This window comes from Salmo salar, chromosome ssa07 (assembly GCF_905237065.1).
Source record: "Salmo salar chromosome ssa07, Ssal_v3.1, whole genome shotgun sequence".
NCBI lineage: Eukaryota > Metazoa > Chordata > Actinopteri > Salmoniformes > Salmonidae > Salmo > Salmo salar.
This window is the reverse complement of record NC_059448.1, coordinates 24,118,742-24,130,184: the sequence shown is the minus strand read 5'-3', so window position 1 is coordinate 24,130,184 and position 11,443 is coordinate 24,118,742. Positions and strand designations below refer to the sequence as shown.

Sequence of the window (11,443 nt, the reverse complement as noted above, 5' to 3'; positions counted from 1 at the left end):
TTTTCAGGCGGGGTGGGTGGGGTACTCAATCCGGGTCTCAACTAACTGTTGACAGTTAGAATACACAATGTAAAAGTTCAAAATTTGGTTGTGCTTCAGCAAATTTTCTCACTCAATTAACCAGCTAGCAATGTTTTGATTGGTAAGTTAGTCTAGCCACCTATCTAAACTTGTGATAATGGACAAATACTGACCAGGCACGCAGGGCAAAAGCCCAGGGGCCCCCATTGACTTTGTTAGTCACTCTCAGTCAGATATCATTAACATGGCATAAGTCATGGTACATGTGTAGAATTGCAGGAAATTTGCTTTAAAACTGAAAAAATGTCTCTCCCCATGACAAAATGGGTAGAATTGCAGGGAATTAGCTGTAAAGCTGAGAAAAAACAGTGTCTTGCCCCATGGCAATTTTTTAAATAATTTCATGAAATTTGTAAAAGAATTGTACAGACAATTATCTGCCCCATGACAAAGTGTGTAGAGTTGCAGGAAATTCACTTTAAAACATACATTTAATCTCTGCCATAAAGAGGGGGGTCACTAAAATGTTTTGGCGCACTAAAATGTTTTGCTTGCTTAGGGCCCCCAAAAGGCTAAAATGGGCCCTGAGTCAGAGAATGTCAGTTGATAGAAGTTAATCTGCAGTGACTGTGATCGGTTATGCTCAAAGATCAAGATAATACAAATGTTGGACAGTCATGAAATTTGACAATATGCATAGGTGCTAGCCTCTAGGAATCAGTTCAGCAGCACAAAGTATAACAATACACTTTTCAAACACTAGCTAGGAGTAAAATACTTGGGCATCAACAGCATGCATTTTCTTCATACCATGTGACTTCCTGCAAATGGCAGGTGAAAAAGAAAGTGAAATCTAGTTATGTTGGAAAAACACGTACAAGGGATAGTTGAGGGTCAAATCGGCTTCTCTTATTCATATCTCACAGTCCGCCCTGTGTGTATGAGGCAACGACTGATAGACATTGGAGACAGAGAGCAACACGATGACAACCCAGCAGCAGGAGGGTGAGAAGCGCTATGACCCCAAAGACACCACGCTCAAGTTCGTCATTAGACACGATGACATTAGTAAAATGTATCTAAGCCTCTCTTGCTCAACCTTAGTTTATGATTTCAAGTAAAATAGGAATTGCTTAATAGGTAATGGCATTTTGTATGCAGATTTGACAGTATTGATTTGATTGTAGCTTGAATATACAGTAAATGAAATATACAGGTAACTGCCAAAATAACGGAAACTTGAACAAAGTGTTTTAATAGGGCGTTGGGCCACCAGGAGCGGCAAGAACAGCTTTAATACGCCTTGGCATAGATTATGCAAGTGTCGTACTCAATTGGAGGGATGCGACCTATGTTCCCTATAAACTGCGCACGTGCGCGGCCGCGCAGCTCACCCCAGGACTGCCAGCGCAGAAGAAATGTCATGGCGCGCAGAGACGCAAGAGATTGGACTTCACTGAGTTCGCCCCATTAGTTTGCTCTATTTACATCAACGTTTTTTCCTGTGATCGAATCAACATCATATCAGCCCCTTTTCAATGCAACAAACCAAAAGAAATCTAACTTTGCAAGATTGAGTCTTTGATTTTGTTGTAGGCAAAGCCAGAGCGCAACGGAGTAGAATTCTATTGGCGGGGGTAGTCCACGAGCGGTCGTTCAATCACCCGCGAATGAATGCACTTTTCAGATCAGTTCAGAGCGCAGTGCCGCGGGTGTCCGCATTTGTTGATAAAGTGTAGATAAATATAGGTCAGCAAGGAGGAGTTATTGCTTCCTTCAAGAGCACAAAACACGTAGGCTACATTTCAAGCTGTTTTTGAAAAGCCAGGCAGGTCAAAAGCGTATATCTTAATTAAAGGGGCAGTGTTGTATTTTGAGACAGACTTGAATATGCAAATAAGCCAATAGGCAGAGGGGTAGCCTACATTGTCTAATTCTCTGTATGGTAATAATAATTAATTGTATTTTGAAAAGTGGTTTCTTCATCATAAAACACAATACAATGCTATTTATAGTCACCTATTTGGAGGGGCAATTTTAGCATGTAAATCTTGGTGGAGCAAAAAAATGAAAAAGTGGGATGCATGTCAGCAAAGCCACAACACAACACTAAACAATACATTAATTGAGGCCTCCTGAGTGGCGGAGTGGTCTAAGTCACTGCATCGCATTTGCTAGCTGTGCCACTAGAGATCCTGGTTTGAGTCCAGGCTCTGTCGCAGCCAGCCACGACCGGGAGACCCAAGGGGCAGGGCACAATTGGCCAAGCGTTATCCAGGTTAGAGGAGGGTTTGGCTGGCAGGGATTTCCTTGTTCCATCGCGCTCTAGCGACTCCTGTAGTGGGCCGAGCGCAGTGCACGCTGATACAGTCACCAGGTAGGTGTACAGTGTTTCCTCTGACACATTGGTGCGGCTGCCTTCCAGGTTAAGCAGGCATTGTGTCAAGAAGCAGTGCGGCTTGTTTGGGTTGTGTTTCGGAGGACACACGGCTCTCGACCTTCGCCTTTCCCGAGTCCGTACAGGAGTTGCAGCGATAAAACAAGACTGTAACTATCAAATGGATACCATGAAATTGGTAATTAATTGCACTATAACGGTGACAAACGGTACCCACAGACTGTTAGGGCCTACATAAAGTTGTTCCAAAGCAGGCCCAACATCTTACCACTGCTACACCTGGTTATCAGCAGAGCCTTGTCTGGCAGCGAAACAGTTCATTCAGCATCATTTACTGCCTTTAAAAAAACACAGCTGATATGGCTGACTTGCTTAAACAAATGTGGTTTCTAATGACAATTGAGATGTACAAACTATGGCATAAGGGGACGACAAGCGGATAAGAGACAATCCGTAATTTTGATTAAGACATTAATGAGCGTAGTCAATACAACTATTTATTCAGCACTTTTGAAATGTACAGCGACAGAATTCAGAACATGGACCATTCTTACAGTGTTCTCCCTGTACACCAAGTCAGAACCGTAGGATAAATAAACGGGGCATATAAGCAGAAAATGAAAGCTCTTACAATATTCAATGATTACATTTCTCTAAAACAGGTTATAGGCTACATGTGCACCACCAAGTCAGAACAGTAGGCCGAAATTAAGAGGGTTAAATAGACCAAATTATTAGGGGGAGGTACATGGGCTACTGACATCTTACTACACAACATACACTACCGTTGAAAAGTTTGGGGTCACTTAGAAATGTCCTTATTTTTGTAAGAAAAGCACATTTTTTGTCCATTAAAATAACATCAAATTGATCAGAAATACAGTGTAGACATTGTTAATGTTGTAAATTACTATTGTAGATGGAAACGGTTGGTTTTTAATTGAATATCTACATAGGCGTACAGAGGCCCATTATCAGCAACCATCACTCCAATGGCACGTTGTGTTAGCTAATACACGTCTATAATTTTAAAAGGCTAATTGATCATTAGAAAACCCTTTTGCAATTATGTTAACACAGCTGAAAACTGTGCACAACTGAGCAAGAGGACAAGTACATTAGAGTGTCTAGTTTGAGAAACAGATGCCTCACAAGTCCTCAACTGGCAGCTTCATTAAATAGTACCCTCAAAACACCAGTCTCAACGTCAACAGTGAAGAGGCGACTCCGGGATGCTGGCCTTCTAGGCAGAGTTGCAAAGAAAAAGCCATATCTCAGACTGGTCAATAAAAATAAAAGATTAAGATGGGCAAAAGAACACAGACACTGGACAGAGGAACTCTGCCTTGTTTGTATGCGTCTTTATTAACTCAATGACATATATATTTTTATATTGTTTGCAAACTGATATGTGAACACATATTAATGCCAAAATAACATGCAAAATAACAAAACAGGTTGCGTTGTGCCCCACCTGCCCTGAATGACGGGTCGCCACTGCCTATTTGGCCGATGGTGTGACAGACCAAGTAAAATATCATTAGTTAATGTCAAGCTCGTTTTTTTAAAAGTCTCATGCGATGTAGGCCTACATTGAACACCCCATATAGGCTATATCAAAGTAATTCAAAGCTATTTCCAATGTTATGGGATTTGCCACATTGGTTTTGTTGGTAGGCCTACATTACGCTCAAATAGCCATAATAGCTTATTGGCTAAAACATTAAGGGTACAGCCTCAGTGTTCACTGTAAACGCGCCGGAAACTTTGACATTTCCGCTCACAAGACCTAAAATTTGCTCAGTGCCCTAAACAATAATAGGGAACATTGGATGCAACACCATGTTTCCACGAGAAATTCCATAATTTGGTGTTTTGTTGATGGTGGTGGAAAACACTGTCTCAGGGGCCAATCCAAAATCTCCCATAAGTGTTCAATTAGGTTGAGATCTGGTGACTGAACACACACACACACACACACACACACACACACACACACACACACACACACACACACACACACACAATTTAAACCACCTATTGTATGCTCCTTTGAGACCTCTCTTTCAAAGTCATGGTAATCAAAATAATGGGCAACTGGGCATTTTTATACATGACCCTAAACATGATGGGATGTTAATTGCTTAAAACTCAGGAACTACACCTTTGTGGAAGCACCTGCTTTCAATATACTTTGTATTCCTCATTTACTCAAGTGCTTCATTTATTTTGGCAGTTACCTACCTGTATGTTGTAAGATGTGCTAAAAGTTTTGGGAAAAATAGGATACAAATTAGAATTTTATTCCAAATGCCAATTTGAACCACTTCTGTAGATATGTGTGTATATATACACACACATAAGTACATATTACGTTTTTGTATTAGCATTCTTCCATATTGACACAACCTCTATGATATTTACCAGGAGCCCAGTTTATAGATGATCACAGGGCAGATCTTATTCAGAGGGTCAGTCCGGTAGAGCCCATTGCAGATGTCATGCTCTCACAGGGACTGATCCATCCAGAGGTTAATTCTAACATCCTGGCTGCCAGAACCAGCCAGGACAAAATGAGGGCGCTATACGAAGCCATGTCCACTCAACCCCAGAAGGAGGCACTCTACAACATCCTGGTGAAGGACTATTCTTGGGTCACTCAGGAAATCCGTAAGTATCACAAGCTGTATCGGCTCTGTCAGCTACCACTAAGCCATCAGGTACCGTTATCTCTCTGCATACAGTATGCACACCAGACCTGGTTAGAAAACAGTTGCATTTTGTAGTTTATTTGAAAATGCCAACCTTTCAAATACTCAAAGTTGTCGAATATAGAGAATCAACTAAAGGCAATTATTTCCTTTGATAATCAAATAAAGGTCTCAGAAAATCAAATAATATTTGAAAGTATATTGAATACATCTCAGAAAAAATAAAAATAATATTAAGGTATTTAAGTGATTTGAAAACAAAAGTCATTTATTTGGTGGCTGCCAAATGCTGTATTTGATGAAGAACGAAAAACTACAACAATTAGTTGAATTAGTCTAAATATATGATCATTAGCACATGGTTTGGAGGGCTTTAAGATATTAATCTTTAAAACATTACTTTGTGATTACTACAATAGCAACGTTGTTGTTGCAGAGGACTTTAGAAACCTGGGTCCTGTGTAGGAGAATGGAAATGTACAGAATGTTCAAACATACATGTATTGTGTAGATCTAATATGATCCACTGCCAGATGGATTGGAATTCAAACTCTTAAAAAGGTAGTCACTTTCTAAGATCTGTATTCAAATAGTTTTAAAATTAGTAATTTCTGGGTCACCTCCAAAGTAATTATTTGTTACTTTCCCAAAATAGTTACTTTCCACAAAGCATATTTAAAACTATAGTTATCTCAGGTCTGCTTGACAGTGTACGAACCAGTTGAGCTATACAAAAGGAGCCAATTCGATAGCACCATTGATGACATTTTAAGCTAGCTGTGGAGTGAGTTTACTGCACATTCTTATCTCCGTCAAAGATGGTGGATAAATGAAGATGTCCCACTCAGGCCGTTTACCAGTGAAGAATGGGGGTGGCTCTCCCTTTGACACCAATGCATTAGCAGCTGGGTCTGGTCTGCATAGTTCATTCACTTTATATAAAACAGCGAGTGGGATGTCTCGCTTCCTCTTCAGTCTATGTCTCCGTTACACAATAGCTCCTTTATGATCCATGTAGATCAGGGATGGGCAACTGGCAGCCCATGGGACTGTGGACCAATATATACACACATGCTGGACCAGTCAAAAGTTTGAACACACCTACTCATTCCAGGGTTTATCTTTATTTTACCATTTTTTACATTGTAGAATAATAGTGAAGACATCAAAACTATGAAATAACACACATAGAATCATGTAGTAACCAAAAAAGTGTTAATCAAATCAAAATATATTTTATATTTGCCTTGATGACAGCTTTGCACACTCTTGTCATTCCTGTGGCGGTCCTCATGAGAGCCAGTTTCATCATCGCGCTTGATGGTTTTTGCGACTGCACTTGACGAAACTTTCAAAGTTCTTGACATTTTCCGGATTGACTGACCTTCATGTCTTAAAGTAATGATGGACTGTCATTTCTCTTTGCTTATTTGAGCTGTTCTTGCCATAATATGGACTTGGTCGTTAACCAAATAGGGCTATCTTCTGTATACCCCCCTACCTTGTCACAACACAACTGATTGGCTTAAACACATTAAGAAGGAAAGAAATTCCACAAATTAACTTTTAACAAGGCACACCTGTTAATTGAAATGCATTCCAGGTGACTACCTCATGAAGCTATTTGAGAGAATGCCAAGAGTGTTCACAGCTGTCATCAAGGCAAAGGGTGGCTACTTTGAAGAATCTCAAACATAAAATATATTTTGATTTGTTGAACACTTTTTTGGTTACTACATGATTCCATATGTGTTATTTCATAGTTTTGATATCTTCACTATTAAAAATAAAGAAAAACACTTGAATGAGTAGGTGTGTCCAAACTTATATATATATATATATATATATATATATATAAGCAACATTGTTTTTAGATTGGTAAGTTAGCTGGCCGCTAGACTATCTAAACTTGTATAAGCATGGTTGAATTACTGACTGAGGTGGAGCCCATTGATCAGCTGTTATCATATTAAAAACTGTAAACATTTGCCTCCACCCTATGGCAAAATGTGTAGAATTGCAGGAAATTAGCTGTAAAACTGAAAATGTTTCTCTCTGCCCCATGGCAAAATGAATAGAATTGCATGAAATGAATTGGCATGAATCATGCGCACTGATATGAAAATATAGATATATTTATACTTTTCGTATTCCTATTTAGTATTGAAGCATTTCACTTAACACAACAATGCAACATGTGCAAACCTGACAATTCAGCCCGATGATTGAATCACTCTAACGAGGTATGTGTCGCCAGGTGTAGCCTAAACTGTTTGGTATCTGATAACCAGGTCAATACAATATGGCTTGACTGACTCGTCAAATGTGACAGGTACTCTGATGTTAAAATTGTAAAATCATTTAGTGTTCAGGTAGTCTAAACTTTGTAGTAATCATGGCTGAAATACCGACTGGGCACACCTGGCATGCACCTAGGGGCCCTGATTTCCGGGGCCCCCAATGATATTGTTAGTCACTCACAGTCAGATGATTTCATATGACCACGGCGCAAGTCATGTGGAATTGCACGAAATTTGCTTTAAAACTGCAAATTTTTCTCCCCACCCCATGGCAAAATGTGTAGAATTGCAGGACATTTTTTTTTTAACTGCACATTTATCTCCCCTGCCAAAGAGAGGGCCTTTAAAATGTTTTGCCTCACTTAGGGCCCCCAAAAGGCTAGGCCCGGCCCTGGATAGAGGGAACAGAACCTAATGTACTGTATCAAGATCTATAAAAATGGAACTGCACATATACTGTAAACATTGAATCACCGGGAAAAACATCACTATTACAATGTATTAAACTGTTTGGTATCAGATAACATGGAGTAGTCATTGTATGAGTAAGGCAGTCATTTGAAGTGCATTAGTTTCTCAAATATGGTGTGTTTTTTCTATTAAAACAGATAGAATGAGGATATTGCCGCTGGGAAAAACTTGTGCTGGGAGGAGTGCATCAGGAAACACAATCCTTGGTGAGAGATATTCCTTCTGAGTCTAACTTCTCTGTTACACACGTAAAACAGAAATTAAAATGGCAAAGTTCAGCCAGAAGATGCATCCAGGGCTAAGTTAGAGTCAGAGTTCATTACAAACATTTCAAATGAATAAATGAGAAGTAGGTGAGTGTCAAATTATAATTGTCAGTAGAATTGTAAGTGTGTAGAAACAGCTTTGTATGGCCTGCCTGTATGTATGCATGCATATATATACAGTATATATATAATTATTTAATGAAAGAAATTTAAATTGTGGGATAATAATAATAATCGTAGCAGGTAATGTCTGTAAGAAAATGTTTCTTTTGGGGGTAGCGGCCATGGGGGGCACGTAAACAGCATTTTAAACGAGCACCCAAGTTGCTAAGTCTGCTCCTGCATTTATATTTGTATATTTTTATAGTGGAAGGACCGAGACAGGAGCGAATGGCAATCAGCATGGGCCATACAGAGGAGATGAACAATACTGGAGCGCTGCAGCTGAAACAGAATGTTGTCGAGCGAGTACCAGAGAGACCATCAAGGAAGTCAGGTAAGCAGGTAGAACTATACGCAGAATTGAACACACATACTTACTAGGCAACGTCAAGAAATCAATGATGATAGACTATATTAAAGCTACAATTAGAAATGAAACGTAGAATTGCTTGGCAATATAAAAACAACAGCGAAATACCTGAGGAGTTCAGGTAGGCAGGTGGAACTGTAGAATGCAGAGTACAATACACTGGGCAATATCAAGATATCAATGTATGAAAAAATGAAAGGCGACAAATAACGTGCATTTTCAAGTAGTATAAGCATTACAAAGTCAACATAAGCCTGTTAGCATTCCCATAGACTTAACATGGCGGGTTAGCTACTCAGCATTGTGGTATAACAGAAAATATTTCGATCCTGACCTAATGTTATGTTCATAAAAACATCTCAGCACTATTTCTGTCTTTTGTCATTGATTTTCTGTGTCTAACAAGATTGCCCCTTCAAGCAATGAATCTCTGTCAAAGCAAACACAGAGTTCCTGTCCGACTACATTGCAGACGTTGTATTGCATCAAGTAATGGTTGCATACCACATCATCGACTGTGTAGTCGGGCATCAGATGGATATATCAGATGATGTGGTTAGCTGATATGTTTAAAACCCATCCAGGCGTTGTAAAATCTGGAATGCTTCACTATTGTAGTCAGGCAGGGCCTCAGAGACCCCTGATGATAAGTCTCAAAGAAAAAAAAATCTACACGAATTCAATATGTTTATGACCATGACTTGCAAAATATACATAAATGCCCTTGAATGTAATTTAGTCTAAACCTTGATTCGTGAATTAATAACGTTTGTTTTGATCACATTCAGCAACATTCCACGTTAGAGTGAATGGACTGAGAGGGGAGATAATGGAAATCGACGTGGGCCATTCAGAGGAGGAGATGAACAATACCACAGTGCTGCAGCTGAAACAGAAAATTTCCCAGAGACTACCAGGCTGGGACATAGGTAGGCAGGTTGAACTCTACAATACAGAATTAGAACAAACATACTGGGCAATGTACATAATGATATTTATGGAATTTGATGGTTTATCACTAGGGAAACAAGGGAACTCCCAACATTGTGATAAACAGTTCATAATAACATTTATAGCAATGTGTGTACCACCTTATTAACGACAACTGTACGCTGAACTCTCACCTCTTTATGCAGATACCCTGACGATGAAATACACATACAAGACTCTGGAAGACTCACGCTTGCTCTCCTGTTATGGAATCCAGGACAAGTCTCTCATTCATCTAGTGCTTGATAAATATAGAAAATAGAGTGTCTTCACCAGTCACATCATCCCACTACACTACACTCAAAGAAATGCTGGGTTGTTTAGTTGATCCTGGGTTGCAGGCGTTGGGTTGGGTTGTTTTCTTTAAAAACTGCTGGGTTATTGATGCTGGGTGCTGGATTATTGATGCTGGGTGCTGGGTTATTGATGCTGGGTGCTGGATTATTGATGCTGGGTGCTGGATTATTGATGCTGGGTGCTGGATTATTGATGCTGGGTGTATTGGTGTATGAGTTCCCTTAAACCATTGTTGGGATACAATAAGGTGGTATACCTTATTATAATATGTAATAATTCATCCAATGTGTAAAATGCAAATAAAATAAAGGACAATTTGAATTTGCGGTATGTAAACTTGTTATGATCAAATGGGATGACATTCACTCTCACAGTGTGGCCAATAAGATCTAGCTGAATGCCACACCCCTAAAAAGCGACCCCTTTTGAAAAAAACCTTACATTCAAAATGACCCAGCTGCTTTGTCAACCCAACATGAGAGTTAAAAATACCCAACTGATGGTTAAATTAACCCTTGTTTGGGTAATCCAAGACACCCAATTTGTTGGATTAGCCATGCAACTCAACTGGGTGTGATTTGTCCTTAATTTTTACCCAGCGCTGGGTTACCAAATACCCCAAATTGTGTTGTTTTTAACACCAATTTTTTGGTTCTCAAACTCTGGTTCATAGGATGTTGCTAGCTGGTCCCTGAGATGGTTAATGGACACTCATTTAGTCAGTTCTACAGTGCTAGTTTAATGTAGGCCGTCTCACAAGGAAGAAAAATCACGTTGAGAAACACTGCACAACCCTGCCTCACGATGGTGTATATGGTCAGGGTAAGAATGTATTTGATTTAGGTCACCTGTCAAAGAGACTGTTGAAAATAGGCCCTGTTGTTAATAAGGTCTGCTTTATACTTACAGTGGCTTGACTTATTCCATAGTTTGTTGTGTTACAGCCTAAATTCAAAATGTATAAAAAATATATATAATCTCTCACCCAACTACTGTCACATCCTGACCAGCAGAGGGAGTAATTGTATTATAATTTGGTCAGGACGTGGCAGAAGGGTATTTGTTTTGTATGGTTGGGGTTGTGTGTGTTATTTAAGGGGTGTTTGGTTTATGTAGTCTGGGGTTTGAGTATATGTTCTAGTGTTGGTTTTCTATGGTTTTCTAGTCTGTCTATTTCTGTGTGGTTTGTGTGGCTCCCGATCAGGAACAGCTGTACGTCGTTGTTCCTGATTGGGAGTCATATATTAGATGCTTGTTTTCACCTGGGGATTTTGTGGGTAGTTGTCTTTTGCACTGCTAGTGTTCTTAGCCTGTGAAACTGTCGTCTGTCGTTCTTTTGTTTAGTTGTTTTTGAGGTTCTCTTTATTTAATAAATTATAAAGATGAGCATCCACATTCCCGCTGCGTTTTGGTCATCGCTACACAACGACACCCGTGACAACTACACACAATAACCC

The 11,443-nt window shown here is 39.6% G+C and overlaps 1 protein-coding gene across 1 annotated transcript; it reads left to right on the top strand.

Moving 5' to 3' along the window:
* The first annotated feature begins 227 nt into the window (after nt 1–227).
* On the top strand, nt 228–10,311 carry LOC106608843 (uncharacterized). Its single transcript, XM_045721756.1, has 6 exons — nt 228–1,026; nt 4,847–5,089; nt 8,039–8,107; nt 8,535–8,663; nt 9,488–9,628; nt 9,836–10,311. Exons 1-6 carry the CDS (start codon nt 1,005–1,007, stop codon nt 9,949–9,951), a joined length of 720 nt encoding a protein of 239 aa, XP_045577712.1. The 5' UTR covers nt 228–1,004; the 3' UTR covers nt 9,952–10,311.
* Nucleotides 10,312–11,443: the final 1,132 nt, after the last annotated feature.

What these genes read in the sequence shown, in the direction of transcription:
- LOC106608843 (XM_045721756.1), top strand. Translation starts at nt 1,005, where the DNA reads ATGACAACCCAGCAGCAGGAGG. An exon ending in TTGGGTCACTCAGGAAATCC is followed by an intron (nt 5,090 to 8,038) that starts GTAAGTATCACA and finishes CTATTAAAACAG; the next exon opens with ATAGAATGAGGATATTGCCG. An exon ending in ACTACCAGGCTGGGACATAG is followed by an intron (nt 9,629 to 9,835) that starts GTAGGCAGGTTG and finishes CTCTTTATGCAG; the next exon opens with ATACCCTGACGATGAAATAC.